The following is a 27,296-nucleotide window of genomic DNA, read 5'->3' on the forward strand; positions in this document are numbered from 1 at the left end:
AAAACTGTCCTCTCCGAGTGGAAATCCATCCAATAAGCCTCCATCAGGTACCGTGGCCTTCAGTTCCATCCTCTTCGCCTGGTCCCACTATTTCCTGGGTTCTGTGATATCCATGGTCTTTGACCCTCAGTGCCTCTCTGTAGTCTATACAACCCAAGTCCAATTCACCTACCCAAGAGCAACCCAACGGGAGATCTACTTGAAATATCTTAAAAGTTTTGTGTGAAGCACATCACACTGTCAATGCGTCTGTTGTGTAAAGGTCATGTTTTTCCGCTCGGTTCAAATTTCCCCGGAACCAAATTAATAAACATTTGTTTACTATCCACTTACCTCCCATCAAATCTCTCACAAACTTGTCATATTATTTGATGTACCATGAGGAATTCCATGATACATACGCTGGTCTATGTTCAATGTTTTGCCTTTGTAATACTGCAGTGAACTTGTAGCATTGTTGATTGGTCCATGCTAACCACATGACGCCACAGACCAATCAGATCCCCATAAAAATCATACATGGCAGCCATGTTGAATATTCATCAAAAGAAAAATAAAATCAGGAGTTCACTGAAGAAAATAATTAAATAGAGTTGCAAAGGCTCCTGACGTTATTAAATTATCTACTGAAACACGTGGTTGATAAAATTAACACAGAAACATCGAAACATAGAAGATAGGAGCAGGAATAGGCCATTCGGCCCCTCGAGCCTGCTCCGCCATTCAATGCGATCATGGCTGATCTTCTACCTCAACTCCATTCACCGGCCCTATCGCCATATCCCTTGATGCCCTTACTAGTCAGAAATCTATCGACTTCTGTTTTGAATATACCCAATGACTGAATGTCCCGGACTCATCTGCTGGTTACGGTTGCAATATAGTTCTTTTAAAAGATTCTTTGAAAAATATAGAAACATAGAAGATAGGAGCAGGAGTAGGCCATTCGGCCCCTCGAGTCTGCTTCACCATTCAATGAGATCATGGCTGATCATCCAAATTCAGTACCCTGTCCCTGCCTTCTCCCCATATCCCTTGATCCCTTTAGCCTTAAGAAATATATCCAACTCCTTCTTGAATATATTTAATGAATTGGCCTCTACTGCCTTCTGTGGTAGAGAATTCCACAGGTTCACCACTCTCTGGGTGAACAAATTCCTCCTCATTTCTGTCCTAAATGGCTTACCCCTTATCCTTAGACTGTGACCCCTGGTTCTGGACTCCCCGACCATCGGGAATATCCTTCCTGCATCTAGTCTGTCCAGTCCTGTCAGAATTTTATAAGTTTCAATGAGATCCCCTCTCATTCTTCTAAACTCCAGTGAGTATAAGCCCAATCGACCCAATCTCTCCTCATACGTCATTCCTGCCATCCCAGGTATCAGCCTGGTGAATCTTCGCTGAACTCCTTCCATGGCAAGAACATCCTTCCTCAGATAAGGCGACCAAAACTGCACACAATACTCAAGATGTGGTCTCACCAAGGCCCTGTACAACTGCAGCAAGACATCCTTGTTCCTGTACTCAAACCCTCTCGCTACGAAGGCCAACAATACCATTTGCCTTCTTAACCGCCTGCTGCATCTGCATGCTTACCTTCAGCGATTGGTCCACAAGGACACCCAGGTCTCGTTGCACTTCCCCTTCTCCCAATCTATTGCCATTCAGATAATAATCTGCCTTCCTGTTTTTGACACCAAAGTGGATAACCTCGCATTTATCCACGTTATAGTGCATCGGCCATGCTTCTGCCCAATCACAGTAAGCACAGCAGGACGGTAACTTAACTAGAACATTAACAAGTGTCTGGCAAATCAAGTTAGAACGCAGCTGTGGAGAGGAGTAACTCCAGTGAGAGGAGGGCAAAGAATGAGCTCACAGGGGAAGAAGGTAAGTTTGGAAGCAGAGGAAATGAGCTGGCAGACAGCAAGGACTCCAAGGCGGAGGGACAAGGTGCCAATTCCTACAGATCCATCAGCAGTGCCGTGGGAGATTAATCTCTGAAGTAGATGAAACTACGACCTTTGCAGAGCTGCCATTTTGAACAAGGGTTTTGACCTGAGGCAACGATGCGAGGGGTTTAACATCACGTCTGTCAGCACAGGTGATATGGGAGTGGTTAGTGTACCACCCAATTAGACCAACTTAATCAGGTCAACCCAATTTTGCGTTAACCAGTTCAATCTGGCCCAGCTCTCTTGATAGTCCTGAATTTTAACAATTCTTCCAAAGCTTAAAACTTTTGGCCTCAAGACTATGTTCTCGCAGTTACAGAAGTTGGGAGATAAAGCAGATCAGCAAAGCCTAATTTACGTTTACTTCCACTGTTCCATCAAAGCGATTAAGTGCCTTATTTTACTTGGACGGCAGATCTTTTAAGGTTTAAATCCTTCCATCAAAATACAATAAGGGGCTAATCTCTCTGACTGAGAGATGTGGAAAGCACAAATTAAGCACATTAGATATACTCGACTAAATGCCCTGAATTTAGAGATGTCAAAATCAAAATACATTAAACTTATTAGAAGCAGATATCAAATTGTGCAAAATATTCAGCATTTTAATATTTATGGGACTCTGCATCATAAACTGTAATTCCCCTGTGTGGTAAACCACTGTCGTTCACGGTGTTCACTATTGTTGTTGTTGTTGTCGTTCACTCTTGTTTCACTGTTATACCTGACTATGCCTCAGCTGACTCCGCCCTTGGCTACCTGGTATAAGGACGGCTGCACGGCAGCTCTCTGCCATTCGGTCGTCCACTAGAGGCATAGTCCTGATCTGTTTGTAGTTGCATTCAGTAGTTAATAAAAGCCTGTTGTTCTGAACTCTACTCAGCCTTTTATTAGAATCGATAGCGCATCAATTTTATTAACTACTGACAAAAAAAAAAAAAATAACGATGCTGCAGATACTTAAGATCAAGTGCCTGGAACTCGACCCGCAAGAACCGGACTCGCCTGCTAAGTTCTCACACTGGTTGAACTGTTTTGAGTCTTTTCTGGCTGCATCCGGCGAGACCGTCGCCACCGACGCCGACAAGCTCAGGGTGCTGAATTCGAAAGTAAACCACCGAGCTTTTGCCCTTATCCGGGACGCTACGAGCTACCAGGGGGCTATCGACATTTTAAAGGAACAATATGCACGCCCGGTCAACTATGTTTACGCAAGACATCTCCTGGGGTCCCGCAAACAACAGCCCGGGGAACCCACAGAAGCATACATACAGGCGCTGAAGGAACTCGGCCGAGCCTGCGAATGCAAGCAAGTATCAGCCATGGAACATACGGAGGAGCTCATCCGGGACGCCCTCGTTGCGGGCCTCAGGTCCACTCACACACGGCAGCGACTGCTGGAAAGTAGCGAGCTCGACCTGAAGAAGGCGATTTCACTCACCCTTTCGTTGGACGTAGCCCATCGGAACATGGAGGCCTACTCCCCGGACCACGCAGCCGCCTCGTGGATGTCGCGGCCGCCGCCATCTTGGGACGTGGCGCCGCCCCGGGCCCCGGCCCCAACTGCTGCAGCGATGTCCCGCCTGAGCCAGAAATGTTATTTCTGTGGCCAAACCAAACACCCCAGGGCGCGCTGCTCGGCGAAAAACGCTGTCTGCTCTGCCTGCGGTAAGAAGGGACACTACGCTGGCGTCTGCAGAAGTCAGAAGACCCCTACCTTCAGCAGCGCCGCTTGCGATTCGTGGGAGCGGCCATCTTGCCTTCCTCCAGCCTCGTAGGGATCGGGATCGTCATGGGCGCCGCCATTTTGTCCTTCTTCTCCGACGCCGCCATTTTGTCCGCCATTTTGCCAACGGGCCCCCGACTCACCCACCGCCTCACCAGGGTTTTACAGCGATGCTCCCGACTCCACAGCGGCCTCCATTACGCGGGATCAATCCAGACCCCATCAGCTAGCCAGGTCCACGATGGACATCCAGGTAAATGGCCGCGCCACAACTTGCCTTTTTGATTCCGGGAGCACGGAGAGCTTCATACACCCTGATACGGTACGGCATTATTCCCTCTCGGTCCTGCCAACGCGCCATCGGATCTCCATGGCCTCAAAATCTCACTCAGCAGACGTCGGCGGCTACTGTGTAGTGACCCTTTCGGTGAGGGGCTCCGTTTATAAAAATGTAAAGCTCTTCGTCCTGCCACATCTCTGCGCTGCCGTTCTGCTGGAGTTGGACTTTCATTGTCACTTTAAGAGTGTCACCTTGACATATGGTGGACCTTTTCCCCCACTCACTGTCTGCAACCAGCAGTTTTTAAATTGCCCACCGCGCCCCACCTGTAGTCTCTCCACCCTCAAAATCACACCCCCCCCCCCGTTCGCTAACCTCACCCGCGACTGCAAGCCTATCGCCACAAAGAGCAGGCGATACAGCACCGGGGACAGATCCTTTATAAGATCTGAGGTGACGCGGCTCCTGAAGGAGGGGATTATTGAGGGTAGTACCAGCCCCTGGCGAGCTCAGGTGGTAGTCGTTAAGACCGGCAACAAGCAGCGCCTGGTCATCGACTACAGCCAGACAATCAACAAGTACACCCAGTTGGACGCATACCCTCTCCCCCGCATAGCCGACATGGTTAATAAGATAGCGCAATATCGCGTTTTCTCGACCATTGACCTCAAGGCAGCATACCACCAAATCCCTATCCGCCCTGAGGACCGCCAGTACACAGCCTTCGAGGCAAACGGCCGTCTTTTTCACTTCCTCAGGGTTCCTTTCGGCGTCACCAACGGTGTCTCCGTCTTCCAGAGGGAGATGGACCGGATGGTCGACGAGAATGCGTTACAGGCCACGTTTGCCTACCTGGACAACGTGACCATCTGCGGCCATGACCTGCAGGACCATGACGCCAACCTTGATAAGTTCCTTCGCACGGCCCAACTTCTAAACCTCACGTACAACAAGGAAAAGTGCATATTCCGCACAACCCGCCTCGCTATCCTTGGCTGCGTGGTGGAACACGGAGTCATCGGTCCTGACCCTGACCGGATGCGCCCCCTGATGGATCTTCCCCTGCCCCACTGTCTCAAGGCCCTCAAAAGGTGCCTGGGCTTCTTTTCCTATTACGCCCAGTGGGTCCCTCATTATGCGGACAAAGCCCGTCCACTTATCAAGTCCACTTCCTTTCCCCTGACGGCGGAGGCCCGCTCAGCCTTTCACCATATAAAAGATGACATTGCCAAGGCCACCATGCACTCGGTGGACGAGTCCATCCCCTTCCAGGTGGAGAGCGATGCATCCGACTTTGCCCTGGCCGCTACCCTTAACCAGGCGGGAAGACCCGTGGCCTTCTTTTCACGAACCCTCCAGGGCTCCGAACTCAGACACTCCTCTGTGGAAAAGGAGGCCCAGGCCATTGTGGAGGCGGTGCGCCACTGGCGACACTACCTGGCTGGAAAACGATTTACCCTGCTTACTGACCAGCGTTCAGTTGCTTTTATGTTCAATAATAAGCAGAGGGGCAAAATCAAAAATGACAAGATTTTGAGGTGGAGAATTGAACTTTCCACCTACAATTACGACATCTTGTACCGGCCCGGGAAACTCAACGAACCCTCAGATGCTCTATCGCGAGGCACATGCGCCAACGCGCAGATCGCTAGACTACGGGGCCTCTACAACGACCTCTGCCACCCGGGGGTCACCAGGTTCTTCCACTTCATCAAGGCCCGCAACCTGCCTTACTCCATCGAGGAGGTCAGGACCATGACCAGGAGCTGCCCAGTCTGTGCAGAGTGCAAGCCGCGCTTCTATATGCCTGACAGAGCAAACCTGATCAAGGCCACCCGCCCCTTTGAGCGCTTGAGTGTCCACTTTAAAGGGCCCCTCCCCTCCTCTGACCGTAATGTGTACTTCCTCAACATAGTTGATGAGTACTCCCGTTTCCCTTTCGCCATCCCCTGCCCGGACATGACCACCGCTACGGTCATTAAATGCCTGCACAACCTCTTTGCTTTGTTCGGTTTTCCCAGCTATATTCATAGCGACCGGGGCTCGTCCTTCATGAGCGACGAACTCCATCAGTACCTGCTCATGAGAGGTATTGCCTCAAGCCGGACCACCAGCTACAACCCCCGGGGGAACGTACAGGTTGAAAGAGAGAACGCGACGGTCTGGAAGGCGGCCCTCCTAGCCTTAAAATCTAGGGGCCTTCTGACCTCCCATTGGCAGGATGTCCTACCTGATGCGCTCCACTCCATCCGGTCACTGCTGTGTACTGCCACCAACGCCACCCCCCATGAGCGAATGTTCGTTTTTCCCCGGAGGTCCACATCCGGTACCTCACTACCACACTGGCTGACGTCCCCAGGGCCCGTCCTGCTGAGGAAGCATGTAAGGTCCCACAAAACGGCTCCCCTGGTAGAGAAGGTTCACCTCCTCCATGCCAACCCCCAGTACGCCTACGTGGCATACTCGGACGGGCGGGAGGATACAGTCTCCATTAGAGATCTGGCACCCTCAGGGTCCACTGACCCGTCACCATTGCCCTCCACCACGACCCCCTTCGACACGGCCCAAAATTCAGTAGACCCAATTCTCACCCCTGTCCATTCCACCCCAGTAGACGGCATGCCGCGACCCCAGGACCCGCCGGAGTCCACTCGCCCACCCAACACCAAAGGGGACGATACACCGGTGCTCGATCCCGTTCAAGACGCGTCGTTGGAAGCTGTACCATCTCAACCGTCGCCACGAAGATCTCGACGGCAAACGAGGCCGCCCGACAGACTCACCTACTCGAACTTTTGATACACTTCACCCCGCCGGACTTAATTTTAAACGAGGGGTGAATGTGGTAAACCACTGTCGTTCACGGTGTTCACTATTGTTGTTGTTGTTGTCGTTCACTCTTGTTTCACTGTTGTACCTGACTATGCCTCAGCTGACTCCGCCCTTGGCTACCTGGTATAAGGACGGCTGCACGGCAGCTCTCTGCCATTCGGTCGTCCACTAGAGGCATAGTCCTGATCTGTTTGTAGTTGCATTCAGTAGTTAATAAAAGCCTGTTGTTCTGAACTCTACTCAGCCTTTTATTAGAATCGATAGCGCATCACCCTGGTTACACAGAACAAGAAAATCCAGAGTATGTAAAGGCCATTCGGCCCATCAGGCCCATTCCAGTCAGAGTCCATGTTTCATTATTCTAACATGGATTCCCCCCTCCCTCGCACCACCTGTTAATCTCTTGCTTCAGGAATGCTCATTTCCTTCTCTACCCACCCCTGAAAACAGTCTCCGTTTGTGTTGGTAATATCTCTGCAACTCTCGCTTTTGGTCATACCTGTTAGAAGCCAAGCATCACATCCCCAGGACATCGCTGCAGGAGGTCCTTAGGGAATTGCCTTCAGCTCAGCCATCTTCAGCTGCTTCATCAATGGCCTTCCCTCCATTATAAGGAGCGGGCTGTTCGCTGACAATTCCAGAGTGTTTGGCTCCATTCACAACGCCTCCAATAATGAAGCAGCTCATACCCGCTTCTAGCAGGAGTTGGGTAACATCCAGGATTGAGCTATCAAGTGGCAGGTAAATGTGCGCCACTTAAGTGCCGGGTGATGACTCACCTTAAAGAAGACAAAGCCCAACCATCACCATTGGCACCACCATCGCCAAGACCCCATCATTAACATCTGGGGATTCACCATTGACCAAAACGGACAGAGGCTCGGTGCTGTGCAATGAGTGGCTCACCTCTTGGCCCCTCAAACCCTTTCTAGCATCTATAAGGCTCAAGTCAAGAGTGTGATGGATTACTCACCACTCATCTAGATGGATGAAACAGCAACAACACTCAAGTGGCTTAACACCACCCAAAACAGAGCAGACAGTTGCCCTGCCACTGGACTCAACGTGTGCACAGCAAGATCCCACAAACAGTAAATGTATGAGTGATCGCTAAACTCAACATCCAAACCCTCTACCACCAGCGTACCGTGGCTGCAGTGTGTACCATCTACAAGATGCACTGCAGCAACTCGCCAAGGCTTCTTCGGCAGCACCTCCCAAACCCGCGACCTCTTCCACCTAGAAGGACAAGGGCAGCAGGCGCATGGGAACACCACCGCCTCCACGTTCCCCTCCAAGTCACACACCATCCTGACTTGGAAGTATATCGCCGATCCTTCATCGTCGCTGGGTCAAAATCCTGGAACTCCCTCCCTAACAGCACTGTGGGAGTACCTTCACCACACGGGCTGCAGCGGTTCAAGAAGGCGGCTCACCACCACCTTCTCAAGGGCAATTAGGGATGGGCAATAAATGATAGCCTTGCCAGCGACACCCACATCCCATGAACGAATAAAAATAAATAATTTTTAGGGCACATGTCCTTCAATTGTTTTATCGGTAGAGAGGCAATTTCAACAGAATTAAAAGTGCTGCAGAAATCATGGAACTTTGTTAAAAGCTGCAGTCTGGAAGAACGAGAGGACAATATTTGAGTTCATCCTACAATCCTGCAGTGCGGGCAGGGACCCTGACTCGGTGGGAGGGTGGATCAGAGATCGGGAGTCCAGTACTGGCGCCACGGCCGGAGTTGGTAGGTTTAAACCCGCCGGGTGCCAGGGGGGCCAGTAGAGTTTAACTCCACAGCGGGTGTGTGACGTTACGGACAGATTCCCCGCCGGTCAGGGAACGCTGGACAAGAGGCTGCCACCCCGGGGGGCCTTTGTATGGGGGGAGGGGGGCGATGGTATGGGAGCTTGGGGAACCGGGAGGAAGCACTCCTGCTCCTCCTGGCCCACGAACATTGATCCCCAAGTCTGCCCTCACCTCGCTGCAGCTGCCGGGAGTCACAAAGTCCAGAGTCTTTGGCCGGCCGCAGTTAAATCCACTCTGCAGGAACAATCTGAGGCTTCCAGCCACATTATCTGTTTTCAGCCCGCCACCCCCCGTCCCATCTCCGTTAAAACCGGAAGTGGGTGGATTGGGGTCGGGGTTCAGATTATTAACACTTTAACCTCCCACCCGACCCCAACCCCCCTGTTTATCGAGGGTTAAAATTCCCCCCACCCCGTGACTCTCTCACCTGCACCTCCAATAGGTGAGAGTCTCACCTGAGTCGAAAAATCCCTGTTAAACCTCACAGAGCACAATGCTCTTGCTAGAAAGTATCAAAAACAGGTCTTTTTATAGAATCATAGAACAGTACAGCACAGAAGGAGGCCATTCGGCCCATCGAGTCTGTGCCAGCTCTTTCGAAGAGCAATCCAGTTAGTCCCACTCTCCCGCTCTTTCCCCATATCCCTGCAATTTTTTCTCCAAGTATTTATCCAATTCCCTTTTGAAGGCTACTATTGAATCTGCCTCCACCGCCCTATCAGGCAGCGCATTCCAAATCCTAACCACTCGCTGCGTATAAAAGTTTTTCCTCCTGTCACCTCTGGTCCTTTTGCCAATCACCTTAAATCTGTGCCCTCTGGTTATCGACCCTTCACCCATTGGAAACAGTTTCTCTTTAGTTACTTAGAGTTAACACACGGCTAAAATTGCCAACCATTGACTTGCAATGTTGCGAATCAATGCAATGGCCTGCTTAAGATTACAGCGAATCAATTTATTATGACGAGTAAATCTCCCGATACCACAACCCGAGGATTAAATATCAAACCAGTTTGCCTGATCTACGTCCACTCCATTGAATGATTTTTAGCGTTTTCTGAACTGTGTCATAAAGCTCAAATTGTTTTTGAAAAAATGTTGTATTACAATGTGGCAAAGGCTGAGGTCCCCTGATTGGCAGCATCATTAAATCTTATAGCACAGAAGGATTGTGAGGTCTGAAATTCAACTTAAAGTCAAACAGATCCCGGAGCTTGTGACTGGCAGTCTGAGCTTGAGTGAAAAAGAAGAAAGACCCACATTTCTATAGCGCCTTTCACAACCTCAGGACGTCCCAAAGCGCTTTACAGCCAATGAAGTTCTTTTTGAAGTGTAGTCACTGTTGTAATGTAGGAAACGCGGCAGACAGTTGGCGCACAGCAAGCTCCCACAAACAGCAATGTGATGGTGATGTTGGTCAAAGGATAAATATTGACCTGGACACTGGGGAGAACTCCCCCTGCTCTTCTTCGAAATAGTGCCATGGGATCCTTTACATCCACCTGAGAGAGCAGACAGGGCCACGGTTTAAAGTCTCACCCAAAAGACGGCACCTCCGACAGTGCAGCACTCCCTCAGCACTGCACTGGAGTGTCAGCCTAGATTTTTGTGCTCAAGTCTCTGGAGTGGGACTTGAACCCACGACCTTCTGACTCAGAGGCGAGCGTGCTGCCCAGTTTTTTTTTTATATATATTATTTATTGAACATTAAAAACATTTACAATATCGTGATCATTCCATTGTATCAGACAAATCCATTCCGCCGCTCTGCACAGCCATTCCTCCACCACATATTAACATCAAAACCTGAAGTTTAATTTGTCTCCCGTAACATATATTAATCGATTGTACTTTAAAAATTGATCACAAAATACTATCTTTAAATTCCTTTCTGAATAAAACATCCACAAAGCCTTATAATGATCTTTTAGCTTATATTTAAAATACTCTTTTAGATTGATTTTCATCCCCTTATAAAACAGAGCATTCCTTCTTTGCACAATCAGGAATCTAGCCAAACTGAACATTAAATTAATTGCCGCTCCGCTAGACTCGGGCAGACTCTCCTGCAAACCCCATCTCAAAATTGAGTCCCACGGGATTCCCATTCTCGCTCTTCGGTCCCCACCCAGCAAAAAAACTTTACACAACTGTCGAACATAGTACTTAAAATCCTTTAACTGCGGACATAACACCAGTAAATGGGACAGAGTCTCATCCCGTGTCCCACACACTGGGCAAGTTGCCCCCTCCACTTGTCCAATCTTACACAAGACCGTCATGGTAAAAATCCGGTTATGAGCCAGCTGCTCCACTTCTCCTTCTCCCATCTTCTCGTCACTCATAGAGCTTCATTCTGCCTCACACTCACAGCGGGTGGGGCTTTTGTGACACACCCCACAGCTCTCCGCCTTGCAGCTCCGAGCAATGTGTCCAGACTCGCCGCAGTTATAACAGTACAAGTCTGGACAGCTTCTTACAAGATGGTCGTGTCCAAGACAATAATAACAAACCTTCGCTTGGTTATCATGCAGTACCCGGAAGTACTGCACTCCTTCCATTGTCTCGAATTTCATGCTGTACAGTAATGACTTCACCCCCTCTGGGAACCGCACCTTTACATAATGGGCTCCATCTGCTACCCGTGTTCCTGGACAGTATCTCCTCTTTATTGCTGAGCAAATTTTAATGTCCCACGACTCCAACTTTTTGATTAGCACATCGTCCTCAATATAAACCAGCAGGTTTAAGAATGAGACCACCACCTCTTCCGAATATATCAGAGAGACCAACAAGAACTTATCTCCAACCTTCAAACTCAGTAAAAGTCTTTCCACCTCCTCTCGGCCACTGACCGTCACCTCGAACCCAACATTCGGCTTTGGTCAGCAGGCAAAGTAGCTTCCCTCGCCACAGTCCTCATGTACTGCCTGGATAATATCCCAAGCTCGTATCTCCTTATCCTCGCACTGAACCACCACCGTGTTTTCTTTTCCAAACCTCCTGGGGTCCTGGCCCAAATCTTTGGGCCTTTTTTTCTCCCTTCCCCCAACATTTTCTCCCCTGATTAAATTCATCCTGGAAACATTGTCCTCTGAGGGGCCCAGCACCCAGGGCCCAGCACCCAGGGCCCAGCACTCCGGGCCCAGCACCCCGGGCCCAGCACACCGGACCCAGCACCCCGGGCCCAGCACCCCGGACCCAGCACCCCGGGCCCAGCACACCGGACCCAGCACCCCGGGCCCAGCACCCCGGACCCAGCACCCCGGGCCCAGCACCCCGGACCCAGCACCCCGGGCCCAGCACCCCGGGCCCAGCACCCCGGGCCCAGCACCCCGGGCCCAGCACTCCGGGCCCAGCACCCCGGGCCCAGCACCCCGGGCCCAGCACCCCGGGCCCAGCACCCCGGGCCCAGTACTCCGGGCCCAGCACCCCGGGCCCAGCACTCCGGACCCAGCACCCCGGGCCCAGCACCCAGGGCCCAGCACCCCGGGCCCAGCACCCCGGGCCCAGCACCCCGGGCCCAGCACTCCGGGCCCAGCACCCCGGGCCCAGCACCCAGGGCCCAGCACCCCGGGCCCAGCACCCCGGGCCCAGCACCCCGGGCCCAGCACCCCGGGCCCAGCACCCCGGGCCCAGCACTCCGGGCCCAGCACCCCGGGCCCAGCACTCCGGGCCCAGCACCCCGGGCCCAGCACCCCGGGCCCAGCACTCCGGGCCCAGCACTCCAGGCCCCTCAGCCGCCATCTGGCTGCTGTTTAAGGACCAAAAAGGCCCTAAAACCTGAAAAAAACCCACCACCAACTTTTTACAAACTCACCCCAACTCCCTGCAGTAATCAAGCAGCCAGCAGCACCTGCTCACTCCTAGCCCCTCCCACCTAGAGAGAGCGACCCACTGAGCCCCGGGCAGGTTAATGACATCAGTCCCCAGGTTGCTAGGTTCCCAATCTGAGCTGCGTCACTCTGTGGAAATGTGAATGGAGCCAGGCTCCTCCTCAGAGGGAGGGAAGGAAAGTGACTTACCTTCTAGAGCGGCGCAGGTAGAGGCACGCAAGGAGGTTCTCATACAACCCTCTCAGTCACATGGTGCGGGGAGACCAGGGTAAGGGAAAAATAACTTCAATAAAGACTTGTACCTTCTAGCTGAGCGAGGATGCAGCAGATGAGAAAGTCTTTCCATCAGGAGTGGTGACCAAGGGAGTGACTGAGTGAGTAAGTGATCGAGGGACTGAGGGAGTGAGTGACCATGACCAAGGGAGGGAGTGACCGAGTGAATGAGGGAGTGACCAAGGGACTGAGGGAGTGAGTGATCGAGGGACTGAGGGAGTGAGTGACCGTGACCAAGGGAGGGAGTGACCGAGTGAATGAGGGAGTGACCGAGGGACTGAGTGAATCAATGACCGAGTAACCGTGGGAGGGTGTGACTGAGGGAGGAAGGGAGTGATCGAGGGAGGGAGGGACTATGGGAGGGAGTGACTAAGGGAGGGAGGGAATGACTGAGGGAGTGACTAAGGGAGGGAAGGAATGGCTGAGGGAGGGACTATGGGAGGGAGTGACTAAGGGAGGGATGGAGTGACCGAGGGAGTGACCAAGGGAGGGAGGGAGTGACTGAGTGATGGAGTGACCGAGGGAGGGAGGGAGTGACTGAGGGAGGGAGGGAGTGACTGAGGGAGTGACTGAGGGAGGGAGTTACTGAAGGAGTGACTGAGGGAGGGAGTGAGTGAGTGACTGAGGGAGAGAGGGTGGGAGTGACTGAGGGAGGGAGTGACTGAGGGAGGGAGTGAGTGAGTGACTGAGGGAGTGACTGAGGGAGTGACTGAGGGAGTGACTGAGGGAGGGAGTGACTGAGGGAGTGAGGGAGTGACTGAGGGAGTGACTGAGGGAGGGAGTGACTGAGGGAGTGACTGAGGGAGGGAGGGAGTGACTGAGGGAGGGAGGGACTAAGGAAGTGACTAAGGGAGGGATGGAGTGACCAAGGGAGGGAGGGATTGACTGAGGGAGGGAGGGTGGGAGTGACTGAGTGATGGAGTGACCGAGGGAGGGAGTGAGTGACTGAGGGAGGGAGGGAGTGAGCAAAGGACTGAGGGAGTGACTGAGGGAGAGAAGAAGTGAACGAGGGACTGAGGGAGTGACTGAGGGAGAGAGGGAGTGAGCGAAGGACTGAGGGAGTGACTGAGGGAGGGAGGGAGTGAATGAAGGACTGAGGGAGTGACTGAGGGAGGGAGGGAGGGAGGGAGTGAGTGAGGGACTGAGGGAGTGACCGAGGGAGGGAGTGACTGAGGGAGTGACTGAGGGAGGGAGGGAGGGAGTGAGGGAGGGAGTGAGGGAGTGAGCGAGAGACTGAGGGAGGGACTGAGGGAGTGAGTGACTGAGGGACTGTATCAGTGCACATTTCATCCAAACTTATTTACAACTCACTCTTGCCAGACCTATATAAAGTTAAGCTCATCAAATAGTGTTGCTACAATAATGAAGAGAGGTGAACACATCCCAATATCCGCACTCTTACCGTGCACATGTCCAATCGGGTAACCACCCTATCAAGACCCAAGACTAGATCATCAACAACAACAACAACAACTTGTATTTATACGGCGCCTTTAACTTAGTAAAATGTCCCAAGGTGCTTCACAGGAGCGATTATCAAACAAAATTTGACACCGAGCCACATAAAGAGATATTAGGACAGGTTGGTCAGAGAGGTCGGTTTTAAGGAGCGTCTTAAAGGAGGAGAGAGAGGCGGAGAGGTTTAGGGAGGGAATTCCAGAGCTCGGGGCCCAGGCAGCTGAAGGCACGGCTGACAATGGTGGAGCGATGGAAATCGGGGATGCTCAAGAGGGCAGACTTGGAGGAGGGCAGAGATCTCAGAGGGTTGTGGGGCTGGAGGAGGTTACAGAGATAGGGAGGGGAGGGGCCATGGAGGGATTTGAACACCAGGATGAGAATTTTAAAATCGAGGCGTTGCCGGACCGGGAGCCAATGTAGGTCAGCGAGCACAGGGGGGTGATGGGTGAACGGGACTTGGTGTGAGTTAGGACACGGGGCAGTGAGCACAGGGGGTGATGGGTGAACGGGACTGGGTGCGAGTTAGGACAGGGGGTGATGGGTGAACGGGACTCGGTGCGAGTTAGGACACGGGGGGTGATGGGTGAACGGGACTCGGTGCGAGTTAGGACACGGGGGGGTGATGGGTGAACGGGACTCGGTGCGAGTTAGGACACGGGGGGTGATGGGTGAACGGGACTCGGTGCGAGTTAGGACACGGGGGGTGATGGGTGAACGGGACTCGGTGCGAGTTAGGACACGGGGGGTGATGGGTGAACGGGACTTGGTGCGAGTTAGGACACGGGGGGTGATGGGTGAACGGGACTTGGTGCGAGTTAGGACACGGGCAGCAGAGTTTTGGATGAGCTAAAGTTTATGGAAGGTAGAAGATGGGAGGTTGGCCAGGAGTGCATTGGAATAGTCGAGTCTAGAGGTAACACAGTGATGGATGAGGGTTTCAGCAGTGGATGAGCTGAGGCAAGGGCGGAGACAGGCGATGTTATGGAGATGGAAGTAGGCGGTCTTGGTGATGGAGCTGATAACCACGAGTGCTCAATAAATTGTTAGACTCGAGAGAATTTCAGCACCAGCTGACCCAGTGAGACAATAGCAGCAGCGACGAGAGTCAAGAGCGTGTTTCAATTTAAGCCGATTGGCACGAATTCAAAGGGTCTCTCTCACCTGTTCTGGTGACCACATAGACCGGCGAGAACTTCTGGTCGAAATGAAGGACAACTGTCTCTGGAGCCACAGCAGTTCTTTCTGTGATTGTCTCAGCAACTGTTCGATGTCGGCGGGTCGGTGAGTGACAGATCCATCCTGCACCAGAGGAGAGTTACTCACTGGGATGTTCTCCTGGTCACAAAGTCTTCACTACAACACGAGTAGGTCTCGCTGCTTCTGCACTCAGAGTCTTTAAATGCCATAAAGTACAATTAGATTCACACCAGAGACTAACAGGAATTAACAGAAGTCTCCAGCATTGTGTGACCCTTCTGTCAGTGTCTGGTGATCCCTCAGGTCAGTGTCTGGTGACCCCTCAGAGGTCAGTGTCTGGTGACCCTCAGAGGTCAGTGTCTGGTGACCCCTCACAGGTCAGTATCTGGTGACCCCTCAGAGGTCAGTGTCCGGTGAGCCCTCAGGTCAGTGTCCGGTGACCCCTCACCGTCTGTGTCCGGTGACCCCTCACTGACGTTCTAGTGTGTGCAACATACGTGTGTGCATTCCCCATCAACTTTTTTCATAATAAATTCCTAGGTCCACATTAGAATGGGAACTGCCTATGTAAACATGTCACGCTGTAATTACACCTTCCAGCCTGGTGGAGGCGCTGCAGCACCACTAATGGCAGGCGGGTGTAATTACAGTGTGACAAGTTTACATAGACAGTACCATTCTAAATGTAGACCTAGGAACTTAATATAGTAATAAGGCACAAGGCCTGACGTTAACGTGGGCACTGAACTCCGTTTGCGGGCCCTGGTCCAAATATACCCTCGCTGAAGACTACAAGCCTTGCGCAAAGCCAGGGGAGTTGGACGGCGACATATTATAAAAAGAAAGACAGACTTGCATTTCTACCGTGCTTTTCACGAGCACCGAACGTCCCAAAGCGCTTTACAGCCGATGCAGTAAGTGCGTTACCTTCAGGCAGCCCAGCCTGTCTTTCAGCTCGCGACACTCTTTGTGCAACTGCTTGACCTCGATGTCCTTAACGGTGCCCGCTGCCTGGTTGGGGGGCTGGAGAGGGGCGAGGGCCCTGTTGAAGGTGCGGAGCCTGTGGCGGGCGGTGAGCACTCTGCTCACGGGCGGCGAAGGGCTGTCGGCCTGTGGGAGAGATAAGAAACCCAGACACAGGTTACAGGCCACGGGCTCTTCCGAAGACCTTTGCCTCAGTTTGGCAACGACACAGTGGGGTCGATTTTAACCCCTTCCCTCCCGCCGGGTTGGAACCCTGCCTGTGAGGGGTTACAATCGGCCCAAGGTCACTCTGCCCCCGCCCGGCGCCATTCTCTCTTTCCATCCACACAGAAGTCAAAGAACTGCCCAGGTGAAAATGATCCTTTCCTCGCTCATGATCATTTTGGTTACCACACGGAAACGGAATGAACATCTTCAGGGAAAAAGAGGATCGTAAGTTTGGGAGCAAAACACAGTGGGGGAAAATTGGGCTGCTTTGCGCCTCCCGTTAGCGCCCGGGCGGGGCGTCGCCCACATCTCCTGCGAAATTCAGCGGGAGGTTAGCGGCGGTGCTAACCGGTAGCGCCCCGCGGCGCTGCGCCGCTGGCGATGACATCGTCGCCGTGCGCAGCGCCCCGTTCGTGCCCGGGCCGCGATCGTCGGGAGCGCCCCCTGACTTACCGCCGGACGCTATGCCCGACGGGGTCAGGGGTGCCTCCCTGCGACCGGGGTGGCGCTATTTAAAGGCGAGGTGCGGGGCAGCCATTTTTGTTGCTGGCCGCCTGCCAACACCCGCCCGTGCTCCCGTCCCCGGCCTCCTGACCCGGCCCCCCGCGGAGTGCCGGCTGCGCTCCGAGAGCCCGGCACTTCTCTTGAGTGCCGGGCTCTTTTGCCGTCATTCCCGATCCCCGGGGGCCCAGCCACTTCCAGTAGCGCCCTGCTTCCCTCTCGGGGCGCAACCACTCAATTTCTGCCGTGGGGGCACTAATTAATTTTTAGCCCAGCCTATCTTAACCAGGGGCTTACTCCCGAAATTCCTCTCAATAAAAATCAGGACAAGACATGTCCGTTATTAACGACCCGCCATTGGAATCGTGGCAACTTTTGAATCGTGCGATTTCTTTAGCAGTGCAGTAATTGCAAAGGAAACGCACGAGAGATTCTTCTGTTCAGAGGCGACATCGCCTGGCTGGGCCCAGGAGCCAGCGCCAGGAAACTGGCAGTCTGTGCTGCCCTCTGCTGAGCAACCCGTGCTACTGCAGCACTGGCAGCAACAACTTCCCCAAAACCAACCAAAGAATTTGCCTTTCTATAGCGCCTTTCACGGCCTCAGGGCATCCCAAAGCATTTTACAGCCAATGAATTACTTTTTGAAGTGTGGTCACTGTTTTAATGTGGGAAACGCGGCAGCCAATTTGCACACAGCAAGCTCACACAAACAGCAATGTGATAATGACCAGATCATCTGTTTTTAGTGATGTTGGTTGAGGGATAAATATTGGCCCCAGGACACCGGGGAGAACTCCCCTGCTCTTCTTCGAAATAGTGCTGTGGGATCTTTTACGTCCACCTCAGTTTAAGACAGATCCTTCCCCAGAAGCCTCAATGACCCTTTGCTTCTTGCTTCACACATGCACCCAGGGAAAAGCGTCAGCGATCGGCTGTAATCCCCGAAGAATCGCAGCTTTAATTATCTCAAATCGTTAACCTCAGAATTAAATAATTCTAAAGACTGAATCTGGCACGCATCTGCTTTTACGGTTAAACTGGGAGAAACGTAGATTAATTATTTCAAGTTAAACGCCGTTGAGTGTTGGGCACAGTGAGATCAGAGTCTGCATTGTTGGCACCAAAACTGGCTCACCACCTTGTGTCAGCCGTGGCTCAGTGGGCAGCACCCTCGCCTCTGAGTCAGAAGGTTGTGGGTTCAAGTCCCACCCCAGAGACTTGAGCACAAAAATCTAGGGAGCGCCGCACTGTCGGAGGGGCAGTACTGAGGGCGCGCCGCACTGTCGGAGGGGCAGTACTGAGGGAGCGCTGCACTGTAAGAAGGGCAGTACTGAGGGAGCGCCGCACTGTTGGAGGGGCAGTACTGAGGGAGCACCGCACTGTCGGAGGGGCAGTACTGAGGGAGCGCCGCACTGTCGGAGGGGCAGTACTGAGGGAGTGCCGCACTGTCGGAGGGGCAGTACTGAGGGAGTGCCGCACTGTCGGAGGGGCAGTACTGAGGGAGTGCCGCACTGTCAGAGGGGCAGTACTGAGGGAGCACTGCACTGTAAGAGGGGCAGTACTGAGGGAGCACCGCACTGTCGGAGGGGCAGTACTGAGGGAGCACCGCGCTGTCGGAGGGGCAGTACTGAGGGAGCGCCACACTGTCGGAGGGGCAGTACTGAGGGAGCACTGCACTGTCAGAGGGGCAGTACTGAGGGAGCACTGCACTGTCGGAGGGGCAGTACTGAGGGAGGGCTGCATTGTTAAACCGAGGCCCTGTCTGCTCTCTCAGGTGGACGTGACAGATCCCATGGTACTATTTCAAAGAAGAGCAGGGGAGTTCTCCCTGGGGCCAATATTTATCCCTCAACCAACATCACTAAAAAACAGATTATCTGGTCATTATCACATTGCTGTTTGTGGGAGCTTGCTGTGCACAACATAGCCAGAAAAACATAACTTCAGCACAAATGACATTACAGATATTTGTTACTCAGAACTATTGTTTTGTTTCATTATTCTGAATTGAACATCTAAAGAACATTTGCACTTTATGTTACAGTATAGAGTACAAAAGCAAGGAAGTTATGATAAACACTGGTTCGACCCCAGCTGGAGTATTGGGTCCAATTCTGGGCACCGCACTTTAGGAAGGATGTCAAGGCCTTGGAGAGGGTGCAGAGGAGATTTACTAGAATGGTCCCAGGAATGAGGGACTTCAGTTATGTGGAATGACTGGAGAAGCTGGGGTTGTTCTCCTTAGAGCAGAGAAGGTTAAGGGGAGATTTAATAGAGGTGTTCAAAATTCTGAGGGGTTTTGATAGGGTAAATAAGGAGAAACTGTTCCCAGTGGCAGGAGGGTCGGTAACCAGAGGACACAGATTGAAGGTAATTGGCAAAAGAACCAGAGGGGAGATGAGGAGAATTTTTTTTCCACAGCGAGTTGTTGTGATCTGGAACGTGCTGCCTGAAAGGGCGGTGGAAGCAGATTCAATAATAACTTTCAAATGGGAATTGGATAAATACTTGAAAAGGAAAACCAGGATGTAGCATTAGAAAGGAGAAACAATGGGCACAAAGGATTGGGAGAGACAGATAGCACTAGAGTAAGAAATAGTGAGGTATTAGGTGGGGTCAGACTAAGAGAGAACACAGGATGATCTAAGATGGGTTTACAGTGTATGTATGTGAATGCACGAAGCGTAGTAAACAAGGTTGTTGAGCTTTCAAAAGGGGAATTCGATAAATACTTGAAAAGGAAAAATTTGCAGGTCTATGGGGAAAGAGCGGAGAGTGGGACTAATTGGAGAGAATCTTTCAAAGAGCCAGCAGAGGCGCGATGGGCCGAATGGCCTCCTTCTGTGCTGTGAGATTCTATGATTTGATCACACTGTGGCAATTTGAAGCTTGTCACAGTGCTACCCAACCAGTAGAAATAGTGGGACTAGTCCTGTTTCCATAGAAACCTAACCGTGCCTTTATTACTGATACCAGCAAACCCGATCATCTTTAAGAGAGAGCTGAAGATCGGCACAGACTGAACCCCCGGTTATCCCCGTGTCACTGTCGAGGGATGGATGAAGGAGCATGGATGGTTGGTTTGTACCTTTTCCACGATTCCGTTCCTCAGCACCATAGCGAATTCCCGAACGATCTCGTTATCCCGTCGTGGGTGTTTCATGGTGCAGGGTGCTTCGCTATCACTGGATTGGTGCTAAAAATAAAATAAACTTGTCATGGTAAATAAAACATCGAATTCTTCTCAGCTATTGTATTTCCAAGCCTGCCTCCAATTGTCTGGTCAGTAAAAGTGATCATGAATCTGTCGGATTGTTGTAAAAACCCAACGGGTTCACTAAATGTCCTTTAGGGAAGGAAGCCTGTCTGGGCCTATAGGTGACTCCAGACCCACACCAATGTGGTTGACTCTGAGCTGCCCTCTGAAGTGGCCGAGCGAGACACCAGCGGTTCAAGGCGGCGGCGGCTCACCGCCACCTTCTCGGGACAACTAGGGATGGGCAATAAATGCCGGCCTCGCCAACATCCCGCGAATGAAAACATAAATTGCACAAGTTATGTCGACATAATGGCCCGGATCTGGTGGGTAATGACGGTGAAACTGTCAGCCTTGGCTGCCATTACCCCTCTGAAACTGACCGTAACTTCAGCATTTATCGCAGGCGCGGGTAAATGCGGGAATAATTTAATGAGATCACATTGAAACTTATAAAGTTCTAACAGGACTAGACAGACTAGATGCAGGAAGGATGTTCCCGATGGCAGGGGAGTCCAGAACCAGGGGTCACAGTCTAAGGATAAGGGGTAAGCCTTTTAGGACAGAGATGAGGAGGAATTTCTTCACCCAGGGAGTGGTGAACCTGTGGAATTCTCTACCACACAAGGCAGTAGAGGCCAATTAATTAAATATATTCAAGAAGGAGTTAGATATATTTCTTGAGGCTAAAGGGATCAAGGGATATGGGGAGAAGGCAGGGACAGGGTACTGAATTTGGATGATCAGCCATGATCGCATTGAATGGCGGAGCAGGCTCGAGGGGCCGAATGGTCTACTCCTGCTCCTATCTTCTATGTTTCTATGAATCCTGAGGTTGTGGTCAGCCATTCCCTGCTCTGCCACAGGCTGCGCTGTGGAACTCCCCCGAACCGGCAGTCAATTTAAATCACACACAAGGATGAAAACGTCCCCTTTTACGATGGAATATCGCAGTTTAAAAAACCCTGAGGCTTTAAGCCTTGTTGAAAGATGTGTAACTGGGTTTTTAATGGCATGCCGACCACTGAACAACCGCTCTGGCCCTGAAAAACTAATTTTATATTTGTGGAATGTCAAATTTTTCCAATATGATTAAGAATTACAAGATTTTAATATAATATATATATTTTTTTAAGTTTGTGATATTTCAGCTTCTACCTTAACCCTATTTGTATGTCCCAATCTTTATTTCGTTATCTCTAAACTTTTTAAAAAAGTAAATTAGGATTAGTGCATTTTACTTCCTGGTTTGCTGTCTGTGAGAATTCTTCAATGTGATTGGCTGCTTAGCCAGCTTGATGACATCACTGTTGCTAGACGCTTCGGATTCATAGCCAGTTCACGTATTGATTGCTTGATCCTATAACAAGTTTGATTTCAGCTGTGGCTCAGTGGGTCGCACTCTCTCTCTCTCACCTCAGAGTCAGAAGGTTGTGGGTTCAAGTCCCACTCCAGAGACTTGAGCACAAAACTCACGCTGACACTCCAGTGCAGTGCTGAGGGAGTGCTGCACTGTCGGAGGTGCCGTCTTTCGGATGAGATGTTAAACCAAGGCCCCGTCTGCTCTCTCAGGTGGACGTAGAAGATCCCAAGGCACTATTTTGAAGAAGAGCAGGGGAGTTCTCCCCGGTGCCCTGGACCAATATTTATCTCTCAATCAACATCATAAAAAACAGATTATCTGGTCATTATCACATTGCTGTTTGTGGGAGCTTGCTGTGCCCAAATTGGCTGCTGTGTTTCCTACATTACAACAGTGACTACACTTCAAAAAGTACTTCATTGGCTGTAAAGCGCTTTGGGACGTCCTGAGGTGGGGAAAGGCGCTATAGAAATGCAAGTTCTTTGTTTCTTTCAAGATCGAGTTCTCCTCAATGTGAATGTGGGGAATGTGGGGCACTACTGGTAACTGATGCAGTTGTGAGCCAAGGCCTTCTAACAGACACCCGCAGAGGTGAAAGAGATTGGCTGTGGAATGCACGACCAGAGCGAGTGATTGAAGCAGCGGCCATGTCGATTTAAGAATAGGTTAGGCAGCTGGTTGAAGGAAAGGGGAATAAAGGGATGTGGGAACAGGGCGGGCACATGGGATTAGGACATGGCCCGTGTGGAGGGTAAACACCGGCACGGACTGGTTGGGCCGAATGGCCGGTTTCCATGCTGTAATTACGATGTAATTTGCCTGCACTGATCTCACTCAGAGTAAATGGTGAGTTTGTGACATCTCAAAACCTTCTGCTGACTTGACGCAGCCCTTCAATCCCCAGAAAAACTAGCGACACCTCTTGCTCACCAACATCATGAGATTTCCCTCCAGTTGCAAAATATGCTTTAAGCACAGCGCGTCCCTCCTTTGCATTTTTAAATGTTATGATATTTACAAGGCTTTCCGTAAGCGCCATGTTGGAATGACGGCTGGAGCTGGGGGCGGTTTATGCTCAGTTCGCAGTCCAGTTGGTTCGGGCGCTTGTTTTCTTTATATTTCAGTTGCAGTGAGTATTATCAGGGGAGCCCAGCAGTAATCAGGGTCCACAGAGACAGACTCAACCATTGCTGGCACACTTCCAGCTTGTTAAAACAGAAATAACATGGCACATACAGAATAGCAGCAGAGTCGAATCTGGTTTCAAATTGGAGCAAAATTGGCATCATAGAAAAAGAAAATTTCTCCAGCGCCTTTGACAACCTCAGGACGTCCCAAAGCGCTTTACAGCCAATGAAGTACTTTTTGGAGTGTAGTCACTGTTGTAATGTGGGAAACACGGCAGACAATTTGCGCACAGCAAGCTCCCACAAACAGCAATGTGATAATGACCGGATAATCTGTTTTTTAGTAATGTTGGTTGAGGGATAAATATTGGCCCAGGACACCGGGGAGAACTCCCCTGCTCTTCTTCGAAATAGTGGCCGTCGGATCTTTTACGTCCACCTGAGAGAGCAGACGGGACCTTGGCTTAATGTCTCATCCAAACGACAACACCTCCAACACTCCCTCAGTACTGTCTCACCGACAGTGCAGCGCTCCCTCAGTACCGCCCCTCCGACAGTGCAGCGCTCCCTCAGTACCGCCCCTCCGACAGTGAAGCGCTCCCTCAGTACAGCCCCTCCGACAGTGTGGCGCTCCCTCAGTACTGCCCGTCCGACAGTGCAGCGCTCCCTCAGTAACGCCCCTCTGACAGTACTGCCCTCTGACAGTGCGGTGCTCCCTCAGTACTGCCTCTCCGAAGTGCGGCACTCCCTCAGTACTGCCCCTCCGACAGTGCAGCGCTCCCTCAGTAACGCCCCTCTGACAGTACTGCCCCTCTGACAGTGCGGCGCTCCCTCAGTACTGCCCCTCCGATAGTGCAGCGCTCCCTCAGTACTGCCCCTCCGACAGTGCAGCGCTCCCTCAGTACTGCCCCTCCGACAGTGAAGCATTCCCTCAGTACTGCCCTTCCGAAAATGCGGCGCCCCCTCAATACTGCCCGTCCGACAGTGCGGCACTCCCTCAGTACTGCCCCTCTGAAAGTGCGGCGCTCCCTCAGTACTGCCCTTCCGACAGTGCGGCGCTCCCTCAGTACTGCCCCTCCGACAGTGTGGCGCTCCCTCAGTACTGCCCCTCCAACAGTGCGGCGCTCCTTCAGTACTGCCCCTCCGACAATGCGGCGCTCCCTCAGTACTGCCCCTCCGACAGTGCAGTGCTCCCTCAGTACTGCCCCTCCGACAATGTGGCGCTCCCTCAGTACTGCCCCTCCGACAGTGCGGCGCTCCCTCAGTACTGCCCCTCCGACAGTGCGGCGCTCCCTCAGTACTGCCCCTCCGACAGTGCGGCGCTCCCTCAGTACTGCCCCTCCGACAGTGCGGCACTCTCTCAGTACTGCCCCTGCGACAATGCGGCGCTCCCTCAGCACTGTCCCTCCGACAGTGTGGCGCTCCCTCAGTATTGCCCCTCCGACAGTGCGGCGCTCCCTCAGTGCTGCCCCTCCGACAGTGCGGCGCTCCCTCAGTACTGCCCCTCCGACAATGCGGCGCTCCCTCAGTACTGCCCCTCCGACAGTGCGGCGCTCCCTCAGTACTGCCCGTTCGACAGTGCAGCGCTCCCTCAGTAACGCCCCTCTGACAGTACTGCCCTCTGACAGTGCGGTGCTCCCTCAGTACTGCCTCTCCGAAGTGCGGCACTCCCTCAGTACTGCCCCTCCGACAGTGCAGCGCTCCCTCAGTAACGCCCCTCTGACAGTGCGGCGCTCCCTCAGTACTGCCCCTCCGACAGTGAAGCATTCCCTCAGTACTGCCCTTCCGACAATGCGGCGCCCCCTCAATACTGCCCGTCCGACAGTGCGGCACTCCCTCAGTACTGCTCCTCTGAAAGTGCGGCGCTCCCTCAGTACTGCCCCTCCGACAGTGCGGCGCTCGCTCAGTGCTGCCCCTTCGACAGTGCGGTGTTCCCTCAGTACTGCCCTTCCGACAGTGCGGCGCTCCCTCAGTACTGCCCCTCCGACAGTGCGGCGCTCCCTCAGTACTGCCCCTCCGACAGTGCGGCGATCCCTCAGTACTGCCCCTCCGACAGTGCGGCGCTCCCTCAGTACTGCCCCTCCGACAGTGCGGCGCTCCCTCCGTACAGCCCCTCCGACAGTGCGGCGCTCCCTCAGTACTGCCCCTCCGACAGTGCGGCGCTCCCTCAGTACTGCCCCTCCGACAGTGCGGCGCTCCCTCAGTACTGCCCCTCCGACAGTGCGGCGCTCGCTCAGTGCTGCCCCTTCGACAGTGCGGTGTTCCCTCAGTACTGCCCTTCCGACAGTGCGGCGCTCCCTCAGTACTGCCCCTCCGACAGTGCGGCGCTCCCTCAGTACTGCCCCTCCGACAGTGCGGCGCTCCCTCAGTACTGCCCCTCCGACAGTGCGGCGCTCCCTCAGTACTGCCCCTCCGACAGTGCGGCGCTCCCTCAGTACTGCCCCTCCGACAGTGCGGCGCTCCCTCAGTACTGCCCCTCCGACAGTGCGGCGCTCCCTCAGTACTGCCCCTCCGACAGTGCGGCGCTCCCTCAGTACTGCCCCTCCGACAGTGCGGCGCTCCCTCAGTACTGCCCCTCCGACAGTGCGGCGCTCCCTCAGTACTGCCCCTCCGACAGTGCGGCGCTCCCTCAGTACTGCCCCTCCGACAGTGCGGTGCTCGCTCATTACTGCACTGAGAGGACAATCCTGGATCTTTGTGTTCAAGTCTCTGGAGTGGGACTTGAACCCACAACCTTCTGACTCAGAGGCGAGGGTGCTGCCCACCGAGCCACGGCTGACACCTGTTTTGTAACGTTGATTGAGGGATGAATATTGGCGATGGAATTTCTTTGTGCCTTTTTTTTTCTGCAAACATGCCGACTAGACGCCATGCTGCAGTGACAGTGCCTCTCGGAGGTTGCATTTACACTCATGGTAATGTTGGTGTGAGTGGTTTTGCTTCACACGGATGCTGCAGTTCTTATGTAAGTGCAGCCTGAATCCAGAGTCTGACCCTGGACCTGACTCCGAAGCGAAGTGGAGCGAGACTCCCGGAAATCTTAGCTCTGGAGTCATACTGAAAATCAAGATCAAGGGAATAAACATTAAATGGTAGGACACTGAGTAGTGTAGAGGAACAAAGGGACCTTGGAGTGCATGTTCACAGATCCCTGAAGGTAGCAGGCCAGGTAGATAAGGTGGTTAAGAAGGCATACGGAATGCTTGCCTTTATTAGCCGTGGCATAGAATACAAGAGCAGGGGGGTTATGCTTCAACTGTATAAAACACTAGTTAGGCCTCAGCTGGAGTACTGCGTGCAGTTCTGGTCACCACATTACAGGAAAGATGTGATTGCACTAGAGAGGGTACAGAGGAGATTCAAAAAGATGTTGCCGGGAGTAGAGAATCTTAGCTATGAGGAAAGACTGGATAGGCTGGGTTTGTTTTCCTTGGAACAGAAGAGGCTGAGGGGAGACCTTATTGAGGTGTATAAAATTATGAGGGGCCTAGATAAAGTGGATGGAAAGGACCTGTCATAAATCTCATCATCGAGAAACTACCTATGAAATAACACTGGATGGCCAGCTGGTGGCACTGTCCAAGGAGTATAAATACTCGGACGTGGGCCCAGCTTCCAGGGACATTTTGTAAGACAAGGAGCTAGTGAAATACAACTAGACCTCCATGTTCTGAAACAAGTTGATTAAAGCCTTGCTTTATGCTCAAAACAAGTGCGTAGTGAGTTTTATTACATCAGGACCTATTTCCCTTAGCAGAGGGGTCAAAAACCAGGGGGCACAGATTTAAAGTAATTGGTGGAAGGTTTAGAGGGGATTTGAGGGGAAATTTCTTCACCCAGAGGGTTGTGGGGGTCTGGAACTCACTGCCTGAAAGGGTGGTAGAGGCAGGAACCCTAACCACATTTAAAAAGTACTTGGATGTGCACTTGGGATGCTCTAACCTGCAGGGCTACGGACCAAGAGCTGGGAAGTGGGATTAGGCTGGATCGCTCTTTGTTGGCCGGCGCGGACACGATGGGCCGAAATGGCCTCCTTGCTTGCTGTAACTTTCTATGATTCTATGATTCGATGATTCTCTGATTCGATGAGTCTATCATTCTATGATTCAATGATTCTATGATTTGATGATTCTATGATTCTCTGAGTCAGTTCGGGTTTTAACTCCGGGTTTCGTACAAGTTTGGCGTTGGTACAAGATCAAACCAGTTCCACATACACATTAAACTTGAAGATTAAATGCAGCCTCAATTAGGGAATGGATGAGGAGAGTGAAAAATGCTGATTGGCTGTGGGATACAGGGCTGGTCATTTCTCAATTGGCTGGAATCCCGGTTCAATTGAGATGGGGATTTAAATGGAAAAGTGCTGCTTTGTCATGTAACGATAGATTCAGAACTATGCACAGAACTGGCTTCCCTTAAGGTTATGACTGAACCAGTTGCGATTTTGACAATCCAGCATCTTTCATGGTCATTTGTCTGGTGC

The 27,296-nt window shown here is 52.3% G+C and overlaps 1 protein-coding gene across 1 annotated transcript in view; it reads right to left on the bottom strand.

Moving 5' to 3' along the window:
• The window catches only part of LOC147103522 (peripheral-type benzodiazepine receptor-associated protein 1-like), a 113,789-nt gene extending 93,534 nt beyond the window's left edge, over window positions 1-20,255 (bottom strand). The window contains exons 1-3 of the mRNA XM_085962168.1: window positions 20,153-20,255; window positions 16,300-16,482; window positions 15,337-15,474 (exon numbers count right to left, since the gene is read on the bottom strand). Of these exons, the coding sequence (XP_085818294.1) occupies window positions 15,337-15,474; window positions 16,300-16,482; window positions 20,153-20,227 (396 nt within the window). The 5' untranslated portion in view covers window positions 20,228-20,255. The remainder of the gene's footprint in view (window positions 1-15,336; window positions 15,475-16,299; window positions 16,483-20,152) is intronic.
• Window positions 20,256-27,296: the final 7,041 nt, after the last annotated feature.

Source organism: Somniosus microcephalus, chromosome 19 (genome assembly GCF_052327205.1).
Source record: "Somniosus microcephalus isolate GS21.2 chromosome 19, FLI_Smic_1.0, whole genome shotgun sequence".
Lineage (NCBI taxonomy): Eukaryota > Metazoa > Chordata > Chondrichthyes > Squaliformes > Somniosidae > Somniosus > Somniosus microcephalus.